The following is an 18,992-nucleotide window of genomic DNA, read 5'->3' as shown; positions in this document are numbered from 1 at the left end:
AACAATTCAGATAGCAAACAAAGTCTTGGAAGAGATTATGTTCATTAACTGATCACCCACTGTATTAAGTTAGCATCAAGTAGTTGAAAAAATACACTCATTAATAAAAAAAGTTATTCACCAAGATAGAAATGTCCCATTACTGTGAAATCAGACAAGTATGTGATGATTACAATCGTACTACAATTGTGTGCCATGCAATGCCATAGAAGTGCCTTAAATTACTACTTCATATTAATTTAAGGGACTTTAGTGGCATTACGTGGCATGCAATTGGAAACATTACCTACCCCAGTATTCTATGAAGAAGCTTCCAAAGGCTTACAGTTTAGAATTTTCAGCATAACAGTTGTTAGAATATGATGACAAATGGTGGATGCTTCACTCCTGTATTTACTGTTGAGTGGCACATTGTCCCCACTGGTGACATGCTGATCTCGGAAGCCATCTGTTATGATAGTCAGTAACTTGTAGCAGTGTTGCAAAAGATAGTGATGGCATAGCTGTATATTAAATAAATTCTACACCTTCATGTATTGCCTTTCATCACAGTGCTACAAACAGCTATTTTCCAGCAAGATAGTGGCTTGAGCACATATAGCTAGGGTTTCCAGAAATGTCTATATCGTTGCCACACACTTTTGTCAAGCCTGGTCTCCAGATTTATCATCCATCAGCATTTGTGGTACCAGATGAATGACGGCTTTGGCCAGCAATCATCTACAAGTGTGAAGGATCTGGAGTGGAGGTTGCAACATCTGTAGGTAAATTTCTCACAGGATAGCATATATTGCCATTATTCTTCCATCCACAACTGTATTGTAACATGTAACCAGTTAAGAGAGGTTCTATAAAATACTAAAGCTTGCTTTAAATTGTACTATTTTGTTCTATAGGAATTGTCCCTTTGCTATTATATTGTAATTACTTATTACCATTGTGATTATAAAATAAAAAGAAATAAGAACATAGTCATTTCAGCATTATCTATCTTTTTTAGTTATTAAAATACAGATAATACCGAAATGACTCTGTTCCAATTTCTTTTCATTTTATGAACATTTTGGTGACAAAATCATTTTATTCATCTTTTACTCCATTGTGATATATTTGCACTAATAAAATTTCATTCAATTCCTTTTTTTGTCAATGAGTGAAATCCATTCTGCTATAATTCTGTATGAGGTGAGTGAAGATATACTCTCTCATATGAATATGATTAGTCATTTGCTACATTTGGTGTAGTAAATTCTTTTCCTTCCATTTTTTTTATTGGTAAAATCGTTTATATAAAAAATATAATAGATCTTTTTTTAAGGAGGTTTATTCCTTTTAATTAAAAATTTCAGAATAAAATGAGAAAATGTTGGCATAAATGGTAAATGATATTAGATATTTTTTTTTATATGTACCATGTTTTACAAACTTTCACAAATAATGTAATTTGCAACTTAAAAGCAAATTTCATCCTGTACTCCTGATCTACAAACCTTACAATTTTCTTCAGCTTTCACATTAAATTTTCTAAATGTTCCAATTTTTTTTCTAATGTTAATCCTATACAATTAGTCCTCATTTAATATTGTTTCATTATAATATTCATAAAAAAATACAAGTACATTTACAATTATTAATGTTTAATATTACAGTAGAGACTCGTAAATCGGAATCCCGGTAATCGGAATCGCCGGTAATCGGCACGATTTTCAGTCAAACTGTGTCGTGCTGAATCAAACGTTTTTGATACTAGATTTACTACTAAAGTATAATTTTCATGTTTTTATATTCTTCAATATATTTATTTTGTTTGTACAAAATGCAGAAATAATTTTTAACGATACGATAGCCTCGATTATTATTATAAAAATTTTCGTTAGGCTTAAAATCGACGAAAATTCAACACAAAGCGACACGCAACTGAAAAAATTTGAACATCAAACACAGAGCCGGATTATCGAATAGGCAAAGTAGACAAATGTCTAGGGCCCGTAATTCGGAGGGGCCCGGCTTAGTGCAGAAGATTAAGATTTCTCTGTTTCAAAAGGAGTGAAACATTATTTAAGAAATTAGATAGGACAGAAAACGCTGTATTTAACAATTCCTACTAAGCTCCGCTCGACTAGCCATTATCTAAAAAAAAAAATGTCAACAGCCATCCGTGCGTCAGAAGTAATGTGCGCCACGAGATCTCTCGCACCATCTAGAAATATTCCTAGGGCCGCCTCTCGTGGTAGTACTGATGTGTGGTTATGATTTATTTTCTAAATCTAAACTTATACGTCGCGACATCGAATATTCGATGTAGCGTTGAAGTTGCTCGAGTGCGAAGATATTACAATTCAATAGTGTTTTATAAAAGAGTTAAAAAGGGTGACACTATGGTGTGACTTGGGGTGACACCACGATATCCGCACCGGGTGTCACCCATGCTAACTACGCTAATGTCACATTATATAAGATTTGTTTAGAAGCAACTTATTTAAATGGGGCTCCAATTTAAATTTTGTCTAGGGCCCGCTAGAGGCTTAATCCGGCGCTAATCAGACAGGTTAATATATTTTTTCGTACATAATCTGTAATTGGAACAAATCCCTAATCTGAACAACCACAGTCCCCAATTGATTCCGATTTTTGGTTCACTACTGTATTTATAAACATCAAAACTCATTCTGAAATGAGAATTGAGCACTGAAGGTTTCAAACATAATCCAATAAGAATGATATTGATTGAATTATTTTCTCAAAATCTGATTAATATAAATTGCATTCATTATAGTTTTACCTTTATTCAAATAACGTAAATCTATATCCATATTAATAACATGTAATACATCATTTAATGTCAAAATAAATCCTAAACAAACATGTCCAGTTTGTATTCATATTTTAAATTTACACAGTGTCCTCTATAGTTCATTGGAATCACCAATTGTTTGTTTTTGATCTGTATGATGATAGGCAATCCTCCTTACAATTTTCACTTTACAAATGTTCATTCTTTATCCATCACCTGTGATGAGGATTAAGCTTCCCTCCAGCACTCACCACATGTGATTGCAGTCACTTACTGATTCACAAAAAATTAAGTAATCAATTATCTCACTTGTTTTATTAATCTTTCTTAAATGTATGTATATCTGACATTTATTTAAATATGTCAGATATTATTATTAGAAGTGCATTGGGACTTTATTTAAGTTTTGTTGATGTTTTTGTGACTATAGTTGTCTCTTTAAATTTAAGAGTTCTCTCTCACTCTTCCTAAAATATTTTCTACTGTTTCCAATTTACAAATAAAGTTATATTCTGATAAAAGATCTCCCTTGTATTATATCTATCAATACTAACTACACAGACAATTTACAGAAAATATGCTTATAAAATATTCTTTTATAACTGAAACATTATTATATAAAAATATACAACTGAATATGAATTATTACAAATTGCACTGGATAACAAAATAATTCATTCATTATCATGTACAATATTCAAAAAGGTTTTATATAATCAATTCATCATATTGTATTTTGTCATTAATAAAAATATCACTATCTAAAATCTTATTAAAAAAAATTCATAACACAACAATGAACATTTGAATTTAAATAAACTATTTCATAAATTTAATTTATTCTAGAATATTTTAAGTCTTAGCTGTAATAATATAAATTGTAAAAAATTTAATAAATGAAAACTAGAGCCAATCCATCACTGACATCAAAGTTGAAATTATTTCTTTTATAAAAATGTATTTATCTATACAAAAGCATTTAATTGTTTATAGAAAAATGCTCTTGCATAGAAGAAATATAGAAACATTTCTCTTAAATAAAGAGAAAATTTTTTAGTTAGTTACATATTTTATATTAAAGATTATCTAAATTATTCTCCAAGACAATTGAGGTCAATTACATAAACAAGATCTAGACTAAACCACAACAAAGACCATATTCTGTGACAGTTAATTGTTTCCTTGGGTAGATATTTGAACATTGTTAACTATCATTAGTCAGGTTAGAGACTTTTAACACAATTAACAATAGTTAACAATTGGATGACTTGAAATTTAATAGAATTAAATCTAAGTCATAGCTTATGTCTAGATTTTATTTAGGTAACTGGCCCATGATATTTTAAAATCAATCAAAAAGAATATTACACTATACAGACTAATTTAAGTATTTATTAAAGTATGAAACAGATTTAAAAAATATATTTAAAAAACATTCATTTATACAATAAAATATAATTCATTACTAATGAAATGAATTTTATATTCACTACATTTAACCCATTGGTTTATGAATTATTTGTATTTTATATATCATTTAAACTGTTAAATTTGAAATCAATATTGAAAACTGACAAATTACAAATGTAAATTTTATAATTTCCAGTTAATTCAAGTTCCCAGTTCATAATTTTCCCAAATGAAAACCGATTGTTTTTAATATGTAAATAATAGTTTTATCTATTCCAAAAACTAACTTAGGTGGTATAATGTAATATAATTTGAATAGAAAATTATAACAAAATATACTTAAAGAAAAAATTATAAAACCAATAAGTTAAATTTTTTTGCTTATTATCTGGCAAGTCAGTTCTTTCTACAGCATTCTATTATATAACTGTACAAGTTTTCATTTATTAAAATTATCATTATACAATTTAATACCTGTGGCACATCCGATTACTGTAATGAATATAGTTTTAAAATAATTTATCAAATAACTTGTTTATTTTAAACATTTTCATTAAATAATTAAAATCTTACTTGGAAATTCTCCTTTTAAATTTGGATGATTTATATTAGCATATAATACTGGAGAAATTGTTGAATTTGGTCCAAGTGGTTCATCTGTTTCCCATTTCAAAATATTTTTTTGACTATGAGCTGGGGTTTCAGATTCTGTTTCTAGCCAAGGACTCCTGGGCTCAGATAACTGAGGGCTATGTATTAAATAAATTTTCTTAGTACAAATTTACAATTATAACTCACATCTTATTTCTCACTGATATTAGCAAATATCTTTTATACATTCTAAATTTAACAAAATTTATGAAAACACAAAAATATTGAAATTAATTCAGCAATACAATAACTAACATATTTTTAATAAGCATATTGATTATTGAAAGTTGGCAATTTATATAAAATAACTAACTTTTTAAAAAATGTTTTACTTAATAACACATTTTAAACATCACGACATATTTTATTAAATTTAAAAAATTAACACTGATTTAATAAAAAACTGATAGCCTATTAAAACCAAATAAAGCATTGAAATTACATCTTAACAATAAAGAAACAAATGATATTTTGATTTATTAATCTGTGCCAAAGTTATGCAAAAACATACAGTTTTAATAACTACGTTCTTATTTGACTGAAAGTTTATTATTTGACACTAACTTCATAATTTATCAAAAAAAGCTGCAGCAATCTTTAACTTCGTATTGGTCTGATGATGATGAAATCTTTCCAAGTTTAAGTCTTGATTTGTTTCGGTACTGTTGAATAATAGTCCAATTGCAATAATGATAATTTTCAATAGTTATGTCTTTATCCAGAATCAACTGAATAATAAACAATTTGCCAATAATGATAATGATAATATACAAAGTGTTTCAAAAAATGTTAATGCTTGTATGGAGGTGTGCATTCATTGGCAGAGGTTGCAAGACTGTACTTTCTTTGAAAACTCCACAATTGGGTCATGACTTCTTGTACATAATGGAGAACTACACAGAATGGCATAACAAGTAATTTCTGTATTAGTGCTATCATTTTTTAAAGTAAACCTGTATCCATAAGTTTCCAGGGAAGGTTCATGTATTTTCCCATATTGTAGTGCCAGTCGTGCCACCATTAAGATACTGCAAGAACTACGGAACTGCAAAATTATAGAATTGAGAATATACAGTCATTTATTTTGAAATGACCAATAGAAATTCATTCATAATGCCCACTTTGTTAATAAATATAAGGGTTTTTACATATTAAATTATAAAGAGTATTTTCAATTGTTTTCAGACAAGTTTATGTTTATTCTAACATAAAGGAAAAAAAATATGCTACATGTAGCATGGGAAAGTATCTTTTAAAACTGATAAAAATTTAAAGTAAAATTAAGAAAACTTAAATCCTATTTTTTTCTTAGAAAATAATTGTCAAAATTGGCTTCTAAAATTTTACTAATAATACACTGTTATTGTCTATCAGGAAATATTTATATTACCATTATATTACCATAAAGTAGTCCGAAATATTCACAAAAAAATAATCAAATTTAGTCGAATGTAAAATGTTTTAATTTTTGCATAGTTTCTTCTACAAACTTGTATTTTCTAATTTACTTTCAGATGGACAGTTGTATCCATCAATTAGTAATATAAGATTGTAGAGTAATAGCATAAGAGAATGGCCACCTTTGAAATATCCAGCTATATTTGAATACCTTATTAAAAGTAAAGTCTATGATTACCAAGGAATGTTTAATTATAGGAGTCCTGACTCTTATAATTATTTTTAAAGTAGTAAAGTAGGTGAAATTTTAACTAATAAATTGTCACAAACATTTGTGTCCTTAAGACAAATGTAAAGCCATCACAAACCCTATCTGCAAGTAATCATTCTGTATGGACTTCTGTGTCTAATGATGGCAAAGTTGTTTATCTAGCTGGATGCTCATGCATGGCTGAGTTACCCATTCTCTTCTTAAATTTTCATCACATGGAAATGAATGTAAGTGGAATGGTTGAATACATGGACAAATTTGATGCATCGCATTTTCGTGTACATCGCATACAGCTTCAAACTACTTATAAAGAACTCTCTGGTTATTATGGCAGCCAACCACTGCACAATATCTACATGAACTGGTTTTATAAAGCATGTTCACCAATGTAAAACTAAAAATTTCAAAATACATCAATTTCAAAAAAAAAATAAAAAAATAAAATAAAAATACATTTTCGGATTGTATATATCAGTTTAAATCAAAACTTAATTTATCTCTTCAGAATACTTTATGCTCTTAATAAATTTATCTGAAATTGAAGATTTCATTATTTTACAGATAATAATATCATATCCTAGTCAGGTGTTTTGGTAATACTACGAGGGCTGTTCGGAAAGTTCGTGGCCTCAAATAGAACAACAAACAAAATAATGTTAAAACTTTTTTTTATTTTTCAATATAGTCTCCTTTATTAGCAATGCACTTATTCTAGCGATGTTCTAGCTTTTTTATGCCATCACAATAGGTCGATTTGTCAAGGTGTGCAAAATACTCATTCACTTCACAGATGACTTTGTCATTTGAGTGGAATCTCTTTCCAGCCAAGAATTTTTTTAGGTTTGGAAAAAGATGGAAGTCACTGGGGGCCAAATCAGGTGAGTACGATGGATGTGGAACTAATTGGAAACAAAGTTCGTTTATCTTTTGTTTGGTGATTCTGACGGAATGTGCAGGTGCATTATCGTGGTGGAACAGAACCTTTTTCTTCTTCAAGTGTGGCCTCTTTTCTTCGATTTCTTTCTTCGGTTTTTCTAAAAGTTCACAGTAATAGACAGCATTGATGGTCTTTCCTCTTTCTAGGTAGTCAATAAAGATGATGCCTTTAGCATCCCAAAAAACCGAGGCCATCACTTTCCTTGCTGATGGAACTGTCTTTGCCTTGTTTGGTGGTGGCAAACTGTGGTGTTTCCATTGCTTCGACTGTTCTTTTGTTTCAGGAGTGTAGTAGTGGATCCACATTTCGTCAGTAGTCACAAACCAATGCAAGAAATCCTGTGGATTTTTCTGGTAGAAGTCCAAACACTCCTTTGACATCAAAGTGCAAACACGTTTTTGCTCGGCGGTCAGCAGACGTGGCACCCACCTTGTTGAGACCTTTGTCATACCCAAATTTTCGGTTAAGATGTGGTGCACTCGGTCGACAGAGATGCCTGTTGTCTCAGCTATCTCATGCGTTTTCAAACGGCGATCTGCTAACACCAAATTGTGAACTTTGTCGATATTTTCTTCAGTGACAGCAGTTGACGGCCGTCCGTTGCAAGGGTCATCTTCCACACTCTCTCTGCCAGATTTAAAAAGGACTCCATTTTTTCACAGTGGTGTACGAAGGAGCAGACTCTCCCAAAACTTCATCCATTTCAGCTTTATTTGAGATGGGCCAACCCTTTTTTCGTCAGGTATTTTATGACCGCACAAGTCTCCGTCTTCTCCATTTTTGACAAAGCACTTGCACACTGTCTATCTGCTAAGCTGTCGTGGCAAAACTTTACTACAAATCAAGCGGAAATTGGTATTGTATCTTTAGCAAAGATGGCTGAATAATTCCCGCCAAAAATTAAATTGATTGCAGTGCCGCATATAAGCAAGGCCGCGAACTTTCCGAACAGCCCTCGTATAAAAAATCATGATTAAAAAAATCAAATTAATACTATATATAAATTAAAACTATTTAAAAATATGATAACAGTTTTGAAAAGTTAAATCAATTTTAAATTTGTGTTTTATATCATGCATTTGCATTCATTTCAAATTCAAAATAGCTAAAAATGTTACTAAATAGAGATAATTTTGGTTTCCTAAACTTAGCAGTTTTATCTATTAAATTAGATGAATATAAAATGTAAATTAATAAAATTTCTCAAATAATACTGTAATACATATACAGGTACATATAGTTGCCATATTATGATGGAGTTACATTCCAGGACTCTCTCTTAGTTAAATAAAAAAAAATTAAATTGGTCAAAAGCTGAACATAAAAAATAACAATAATAATATAATACAGTTTCCAATGCCAAACATAAGTTTATATAATGGGTTTTCAACTATGAAACATCCAGTTTATGAAACTTGCAATACACTTACATACAGACTAAAACAATAGATTGTATGTAAGCAGAACGGATTTAATCAAGAATATAATCCTCCCTCAATTTCTATAATTTTCTCCAATCTCATCACTGAATTCTGGATTCCACATTGGGGGAACTCCATGTGAGTGATCTTTCAGGTTAACATCCTCAGACTGAAATTTTGCAAACCATTGACAACACTTCCATTCACTCAGTGCATTTTCATAAACATTCATGTTCCTTGTTCCATGAACTGCATTTGACCCTTTATGGAACTCAAAAAGCATCAAGTACATGATGTTTATTTCACCAAACCTCATTTGTGAAAACCATTTTGGACTGATTGCAAAAACCACTGAACATATAATAAAACTACACTAAAAAATAATACAGTAATTTAACCCAACATTATTTGCAGATGTTATTATTAGGATTTCTGTGGAAACAATAGCTCTATTTATAAACATTAAGCTGCTACAAACAAATCACACAAAGTTTCTATGCCATCTTTGTGAAAAAAACATGCTTTCAGTAAAAAAATAGAGTTTTTAAGATCTTAAAGATTACAATAATTCCTGAGATTATTATTTTTAAAATATGAACTACAATAAAATCAATTTATAATATATTGTCACATACTGTAAAATATTTTTATTTCCAAATAATATTTCTATGATAAAAATTAAAATTTACCTTCCATATTCACTTGGGAAAGGGGATGGTGGTGGTAAACTAAATGGTGAACCTATACTGTGGCCACTGGCAGGTGTAGGAGGAGTTGGTTGATGAGGCAAATGTGAAGACGAACGTGATGACTGTATATGTTGTGGAGAAACATCTTGAGAAATTTGAACAGAACCTTGAGAAGCATTATTTGAAACAGTGAGACCTAGAATACATAATTAAAAAAATCAAAATAATAATATTAGTCAATATTATTTATATTTACTTAATTTATGTTATGAAGAAAATATCCTTCACATAAGTATTACATAAATTTTATTAAAAATTTCATTCTCACTTTTTAATAAATAAGTTTTTAACTAAAAACAATTAATCAAAAATATATTCACATTATCACATAGTAAAAACTACAAAAAAATACTTAATTTAAGATGACAAATATTATGTTTATGATTGCTATAACTATACCGTAGTAATTACATGTCTAATATATATATATATTTCAAAGCTGTCAAATTTCAAATATTATATTATTAATATGATATTTGAAACATTTATTTCAAATGTCAACAATTTGCTTAGAATAACATATGTTACTCACTAAAGTTTAAAGTTTTTCAATTAATATGAAAAATTATTTCATCATTAATTCTTCAGATATTTTCCAAATTTTACCATAACTATTTTTACAATTTTCCAGAGTCAATGTCATAAAATGAGTCACCATATGGGGCTATTCTGTCATACTCAAAATGCTTCCCCCATAAAAATGTACTAAATAAGAATGTGATAGCGTGAAATGAAAGAAACATATTTAAAACTGCAAATGTCCAAGACTCAAAACACCAATACATTGTTAATGCTGCTTTATTTGTTCATTTCTAATTTCATTTATAATAATAATAATAATTAATTAATGACATTATGCTTGTATCTAGCAGAAAAATTCTTTATAAATGCATGCTGGTTTCTAATTGACTTATTGGTTATATTTTTACATTGTTAAGCATTAAAATCAATAAAATGTTATTGATTGCTTATCATAGAAAATTATTATTAAAAAATTATTATTTAAAGTTAAGTTATTTATTTTTGTGAAGAAGCACACTTGAAATCAAACTATTGAAAGAGCCAATGTAACATAAGATTTAAAAAGATAAGATACATCATTTCAAATAAGTCAACGGATGCCTTTCTAATGCATACGAATGGTATACACCAAAGGTCAGTAACTTGAGGCATGTGGGAGGATTTTCATTGGCACTTGATTAAACAGAAATGTAGTAAAAAATTATGTTTTAATTATTAATTACACAATTAAATGGAAGCTATAGTTCAGTGTAAGCCATGGTACATTAAAAACAAATCTCTTGCTTTCAAGTTTATATTACAGAGCATGTGTTTAAGCTCAGTGGCACTATCCACATTTTGTGCATGCGCTTCACATGTAAGAATATATAGGGTTCCTACTCAAATTTTTGTTTTCATTTCCATGACTTTCCCTGACCAATTTTGTACAAATTCCCTGACCCTCATGTCTTACAGTATGGCATAGTGACAAAATAAAATAACATTTGACTTACTATGCACATATGTTTTGCTTGTCCAACATTTTAATTAGTTATTTTCTCTAATTAACAGTTATATATTTTTTATAATTGCTAAATTATTAAAATTAAAAATACAATGTATTATTAAAATTCTGTTATTAATCCATAATGATAAATCTACATGGCTTTGAAAAAAATCAATTATTTTTATTATTATTCATTAACAAATTCTACATAATCCATGTACAAAAGTATATATTTCTTAAATTTATCCCTTAATAAATTTTCTGAACTTTATAAAATATTAATAAACTGGAAAAAATCAGAAATTATTTTGTTATGTAATCAAAATTATTAAAATAAAAAATGATAAATAATACCATTTAAACTATTTATCATTTTGTGTACTTTGTAAATTTTTGGGAGAATTTTCGGTCCTGAAAATATTCTGCACTCCTTTTCATAAGTTGTATTGTACCACATTACTTGTTGCTGCTTGCAGACGTCTACACTTAGTCAAGCATATTGAGAGCAAAAAATCAACCTGGTAGCCAAGGAATAAATTCCTTGACTGACAATTTTTAACAAATTCCATGACTTTTTCTAAACACTAATGAAAATCCTTCACTTTCCAGGTGTGAACATAATTCAATTAACAACTTAACTTTAAAATTATATATTTTTGAAATCCATTATAACTGGACCAATTTTGATAATATATATAACAAAGTTGGTAGAATCATGTTGACACTTGGAATAACACTATAACTCAAGTTTAGCATGACACCCCTGAAAAGTTGCCAACCCGATATACACCATACTCTGAGTAAATAGTAGTTTGCTACTACTTGTGATTATATTCATTTTTATCATTAATAAGATGAAATTTTTAGTATTTATAAATATACTAAAAAAAACAATATTTAATATTTCTACCTAATCAATAATTTTAATGAGAGTTTTAGTACATTATTAACATTGCATTTGTATTGATTTGTTTTACTACTTTAAAGACAGTTACTGTTATAAATATACTAATATATTTTTATTTATGAAAGTTGCCTATCATGCCCTTGTTTTCTCATTACTTTTTTAAAAAATTAATTACATTAAAAAGCAGATTTCCTTTTGTTCTTTATGTTACTTTATTAATTTTCTAAGTTAGGTAAAAATACGTCCACTCAAATATTATTGTTATGATATAATTGTATTTAATAAATTTATTATGTAATTTAAATAATGTTCTGAAAAATTACTCCATAATATAGTGACCAACCTAATAACCTAATAATTAATTTAATGAATATCAGGAAAATATAATTTATTAAAAAATGATCACAGTAAATAATTATTAATGTTGTTATTTTTCATTGTTCCTCTTTTGACTTTACTAAAAACACAATGTTCAAAATTTTATACAAAAATCAATAAAACTTATAACCTACTATTAGAATTATTTGAATTTGAATTAGGTTCTGCTTGATCTGATGGACTAAGAACACCTTTAATTATATCTTCAACATCTTTTCCATCCATTTGAGGTAATCCTGAACAAACATTAAAAAACAATAAATTTAAATATCATAAACCTTTATAAAAATTATGACTGCTAAAATTACATTTTTTATTAAAACAATTTCAATGTTATTTCAGAATATAAAGAAGATAAAATTATTAGCCAAATCTTTAATCTTCATAATGTAATTTTCTTGCAGTATCCTGTCTCAATCTGTATCACAACATAGAACAGGCTATTAAAGTCTCCTCATCAATGATTATCAGATTGAGAAGAGAAGAATGTCAGTTATACAGTATATACATGATACTAATATATATTTCTCAATACATCAAGTATTTTATTTGAAAAACATTTGTTTTACAAATAAAATTACTTTACATAAGTTCTATATGCATTATTATTTCATGAAACAATAGTTAAATGTAAAAGCATTTTTTACTTTTACTTACTAAAAAAGGCATAATTCTTCTAATTATTTTAAATATAAAAAACTTTAGCGCACTATATTATGTCATTATATTCTTACAATAGCTGGCAGGGTTCTTACACATTTTTTGCAGCACTCAAACAGAAAAGAAGTACAATTATTTTAAATTATACTTTAATATAAAATTTAAGTAATTGTAAAAGCTTAAAAGTAGTTTTCTTGAATTTATCAGAAATTTTTATATATTTCAAAAACACAAATACTTAAGTTTAAAAAAAGTTATGAGTATGCACAAAGTTAATATTATTAAAAGTAAAAACCTTATTTTTTGAAATAGAAATAAATTTTTTTTTAAATTATTAATGCCAATAATAAGTAAAATTTCCATTAAGTCTGATCCCACTTCAGGTATGACCCCCTATCCTTCTATCTCCCATCTTTCTTGACTTATAATCTCTAAAGTGTAATAGTATCAATGCCCCATATATGGAAATAACCATGCCAAGTTTCCAAATCCTTGGTTCATCTATTTCTGAGATATTGGGACCTTGAATAAGTTTTCGCTGTTTTACAACAGATGGTGTTACCAGAACTGAGTGTGTGTAGTTATAGATGGTGACACATCTGTAAGGAAGTAGCATAAGCGGACCTTGAAATTCACTGTGTGTCATTTCACCAAAGTATAAACAACATTCTTTTTCATTGTGTTAAAAATGTTGAGTTTCATGCCAAAAAAAGAGTATTTTCAGGGAATTTTATTGCACTATTTTATTTTTAAAAAATCTGCAGCTGAAGCACACAGAATTCTTGTTGAGACTTACGGCAACCATGCTCTGTTAGAAACATGTAGAGATTGGAATAGATGCTTCAAAAATAATGATTTTGATGTAGAAGATAAAGAATGCTCTGGCGCACCAAAAAGTTCAAAGACGAAGAATTGGAGGCATTACTTCATAAAGATTCATGTCAGACACTAGCTGAACTTGCAGAATCATTAGGAGTTGATCACACAACAGTTTCAAAACGTTTGATGAAAGTATTAGGAATGATTCAAAAGCAAGGCCATTGGGTGCCATACAAGTTGAAGCCGAGAGACATTAAACGGCATCTTTTCACATGTGAACAGCTGCTTCAACGGCAAAAAAGGAAAGGTTATTACATCATATCATGATTGGGGATGAAAAGTGGATACACTATGATAACCATAAACGTAGAAGATCATGGGGTAAGCCTGGCCATGCATCAACATCATCGGCAAAGCCAAATATCCATGGTTCAAAGCTTCTGCTCTGCATTTGGTGGGATCAGCTGGGTATAGTTTATTATGAACTCAGTCAGTCAGTCAAAATAATCTTTAACCTCTGGCACCACTTAGCACAGCCAGGCAGAAATACAGAAAAATACATAGTAGATACATGCTGTTAGTCATACAAGGGATACAGTAAAATGGCAAGAAAAAAAAAAATAAAATGAAATAAATGAATTAAAATAAAAAGAATAAAATTACATAAACAATTAAAAAAAAATGAAAAGTAAAAATAAAAGTACACTATAACTAAAGTAACATTATTGTACTGTACAGTACTGTACATCAAAGTCTAAATGCTGTAATAGCAGAGCAACAAGACTAGAGTGAATCAGATCACAACAGAGCAGGTCAATGGATCCCACATCTAATAGAGTAGAGTGAAACAAATTCTTTTAATAAGTTAAAGTTGCTGTTGCTTTGTAGAGAAAAAACCAGGCTTTACTGGCCAATCTATATTGCTCATTTTGGCATGCTGCATGCACCGATACCTGATGTCATCCAGCATAGGACAGTGGTATAAATAGTGCATGACACCATCCCACACCCCACAGAGCTGACAGCAGTCAGAATTAGAGTGGTGAAACCTTTTCAGGTAAACACTGCTCAAACTGAACGAAACCATCACAGGAGATCACTATCAACTACAATTGATGTGTTTGAGCCAAGCATTGAAGGAAATGAGCAGAGACATGACAAAATGATTTTGCAATGTAACAACACTCGGCCACATATTGCACAACCAGTGAAAACCTACTTGGAAACACTTAAAAGTCCTACCCCACTTGCCGTATTCACCAGACATTACCCCTTCCAATTATCACTTGTTCTGATCGATGGCACATGGCCTGGCTCAGCAGCACTTCCATTCTTATGAAGATGCCAAAAATTGGGTCAATTCTTGGATAGCCTCAAAAGACATGTTGTTTTTCCGATATTGAATTCAAATGCTGCCTGAATGATGGGCAAAAGTAGTGGCTAGTGATGGACAATACTTTCAGTGAGATGTTTTTTACAACTTTTTTAAAATAAAGCATTAATTTTCATGAAAAAACAGCAAGAAATTATTAAAGGTTCCAATAAAATGCAAAATAAACTAAACACACTAATTTAGTAAAGTTTTTTTTCCTATAACGTTGAAATGCTGAAAAATGAAAAAAAAAAAAAAAAAACTGGGGAGAGGGTTAAAATATCTGAAAAAGTACAAAAAAGTTACATTTTACTAAGCATAAAAATAAGTTTGTAAAATTTAACTTTTTAAAAAAAATTGTTATATCATTATTATATCAATCTGCAAAATGTAGAAGATAGTTAAGATTTTTTTCAGAAGTCAAAACAGTAAAAAATAGTAATTATGACAATATCATGTTTAATCAAATTAAGAAATAACAACCAATAATTTTGCCAAGTTAATTGCCAAGTTAACACAACAGTAATTATTAAAATGTTAATATTTTAAAAACTTACTATTTTGAATAACTAAAATGCAATACACCAATCAAAGCCGAATTATCAGGCTAGAAATGGCTACAATAATAAATAATTTATAAGATAATTTGGTATTAGAGTTAGGCATTAGGCACCATCTCTTGCTAAATTTAATAATTATAATTTAATAATTTAAATAATAGCAAGAGATGGTGCCTAATGCCTAACTCTAATACCAAATTATCTTATAAATTATTTATTATTGTAGCCGTCTCTAGCCCGATAATTTGGCTTTGGTTGGTGTATTGCTTTAATGGGTTAGCGCATGTTTGTTTATATAACTGAAATGCTTTAATAATAAAGAAAAAAAAGACAATAAATATAAAGTTAAATTTTTATAAGCAAAATATTCTTATCATCAGAAAAATTGCATAAGATCATTTGCAAAAAACTTGAGAAAAGATGGAATTAGAATTATGAAACATTTAGAGAATTGTCTGAAATGTAATTCTATATTACTATTTGACATCAGGATGAATAAAAAAAATATTCCTAATTACGCTGATGCCATCTTCTTAAAAGTAATGAAAGATTGATAATATTGTTTTTTACAAAAGCTATCTCTACATATGTTGACAATAAAAAAAAACAAAGCATGTAAATTCATCTTTCAAAAACAGTAAATTATACTGCATTTTTGTTTTTAAGAGAATCAATAATAAAATAATAACAACTTCTACAAAGACATTTTAAAAATATCGATTTATAGAAAAATTAGAGCACATGTGAGATGTTTCTGAAAGAAAAAACTTCAACCTGGGTAAGTGAAAACATGTGAATAACTGAAAATAGTAAAATTACATGGTACAATGTTAGACTAATAAAAAATTAAAATGAGATGAAATGTTAAAATAAGGCAAGTCTTTAAGTATATTTGAAATGTTAAAATATTTTACTAAGTGCAAGGATCAGAGATAACTTATCATGATTGTAAAAGTAATTAACTAAGAATATGATGAATATCTCAAGACATAAATAATGACTTGCAGAACATGTATGTCATTCATTATGTCATGAATAGCTGACAAACATCCATGAAATCATGCCTAAGTCTTGCAGAAATCATGAGAGATCTCTATGAAATCATTTTTGATGACATCAGTATGGAAAATTGCAGTATTATGCATGCATCTATGTTAGAATAAGAAAAAATTGTACATGATCACATGCATAAGGTAGTTATTTGCTACAGCAGTGATTTTAGGGCCTTTGATAAGCAGAAAAATTTTTTAAATCAAAATTTTTATACAATCAGGACAGGATGACAATATCATATCATAAAGGGATAGCTAAGTAACTCAATTTGGTTACAAATGTCTGTGAAAAACTAGTATGTGCGGAATCACAACTACTGCACATAACTGCAGGTTACATATAATGAAAGTTGTCATAATTATAAAACTTCTAGTAATTTCAGTATCTAACCATAGATATCAAAATATTTTAAAAATTTGATTTTATTTATTACTTTCACATATATACTTTCTTAACTTTTATACTACGAAGTTGAATGTTTTAGTACCAATGATTCAGACCAGTAATCCTCAACTAGTGTACCATAATCTCTTAAAGTGCCACAATATTTCAAAATGCAGTTTCCCTATATTTTAATAATATTTAAACATTTCTTATATAAAAAACGCAGATCTTCAATGTCATTTTTCATTCCTTCATATAAGGTCATCATTTGATATAAAACTACACTACAAGTTAGAAAAAGATAAAAACTAATGCCATACATAATGGTTTTTTTTTTATATTAGTAAACAAACAATTACTGTTATAAACATAAGAAATATTGACATATTGCATCTGGTCACTTACTTGAAGATGAGTGTATATTATTAAAAAACAATGTTATAGTTAATATTAATTCTAATTTTTAACATCACATTTAAAGCATCTTCGTTTCCATTACAAAAATATTATAGAATGTTCATTATAAACAATAACTTACCACTATCACCAACCATACTATCTAAATTAAAATGAGGGCTCAGGAGAACTGAATCTATGTTCTCTGATAATGGATCTTCTTTATTATTTGATATTTCATTTCCTTCTTCATTTGATCTGTCATTATTTATTGCTACTGAAGTAATATCATCCAATGCTACATAAAATAAAATCATAGATAATATTAGAAAAAAAAACTTAATCTTCTACTGCAAATTATGAAAGTCTAAAAAGATTTAATTATAAAGTAATTTAATAGATCATATCACATATAAAGAAATTATTTTTAAAGCTGTAATAGCTTTCATTAGTATCAAATTTTCACACAAAATTTAACTGAGGAAGAAAATTAAAAAGCTAGAAATTGGGTTATATTCACCATCTTGCTTGGCTAAATCATCTCCATTCATTAGCATTACCATTAATTCATCATCTTGTGCCAAATCCTGAGGAAGAGGTAATAAATCTTTCAAATCTTCATCATCTACTGCCTAAAAAACAAAAAAAGATTGCCAATAATTAATTATATGGGAAAAAACATTTCAAAACTAACTGTATGTTCTTAATAAAATATGTTTATATTTATTAGATTCAATCTTATACTATAACTTTCAAAGATCTGTTCTATTTAACTTTAAATCAGAGCAGAAACAAAAAACAACTGAAAATTAATAAGAAAAATTATGTACATCAATAACAAAAATACACATATACACTTTTATGATAATAGTAGACATAAAATGAAATATTAAAACTAATTATTTAAACTACAAAAGTGTTACTTCTTCACAAAATAGCTGCCAATAACCATTTTAATTGAATAAATTTCTAACCTTCCAATATTAGTGTGATGATAAAACCTACAAGCTTTAATTAACACGTTAACTGCCATCCAGCGGTCATACTAATTAGGGCCGTACAGAGCCATCCGACCGCCCGTCGTCGCTATAACCAATGTAGTTTCACTCAAGGTTAAATTATCCTGGCTTCGTAAGACGTTGTTTTACATCCTAGTGGTGGCCTCTCGCAGACGTCTATGAAGTTCATTTCTGACTGCTGGCCGTCGTATGGCCTCACAAAGTGGTCCGATGGCCGGCTGTCGTAGTTTTTTTTAAATAAAAAGCTATTTTATATCTAATAGTGTTTTTTTAATAGTGAATTGTTAAAAAAAGGAAAAAAATATC

General features: G+C 28.7%; 1 protein-coding gene across 11 annotated transcripts in view; it reads right to left on the bottom strand.

Moving 5' to 3' along the window:
* The window catches only part of LOC136989019 (histone-lysine N-methyltransferase 2C-like), a 293,266-nt gene that overhangs the window by 165,028 nt on the left and 109,246 nt on the right, over window positions 1-18,992 (bottom strand). For 9 of the 11 annotated variants that reach the window (XM_067287031.1, XM_067287037.1, XM_067287034.1 and 6 more), the window contains exons 30-35: window positions 18,188-18,299; window positions 17,810-17,965; window positions 12,558-12,659; window positions 9,572-9,767; window positions 4,778-4,953; window positions 4,679-4,696 (exon numbers count right to left, since the gene is read on the bottom strand). In XM_067287031.1, the coding sequence (XP_067143132.1) occupies window positions 4,679-4,696; window positions 4,778-4,953; window positions 9,572-9,767; window positions 12,558-12,659; window positions 17,810-17,965; window positions 18,188-18,299 (760 nt within the window). The remainder of the gene's footprint in view (window positions 1-4,678; window positions 4,697-4,777; window positions 4,954-9,571; window positions 9,768-12,557; window positions 12,660-17,809; window positions 17,966-18,187; window positions 18,300-18,992) is intronic. The other 2 variants (XM_067287035.1, XM_067287042.1) reach the window with 1 other exon arrangement.

Source organism: Centruroides vittatus, unplaced genomic scaffold, assembly GCF_030686945.1.
Source record: "Centruroides vittatus isolate TY-2023 unplaced genomic scaffold, ASM3068694v2 scaffold_435, whole genome shotgun sequence".
NCBI classification, from domain to species: Eukaryota; Metazoa; Arthropoda; class Arachnida; order Scorpiones; family Buthidae; genus Centruroides; species Centruroides vittatus.
Note: the sequence above shows the minus strand (reverse complement) of the source record. Positions and strands in the feature narration are given on the sequence as shown.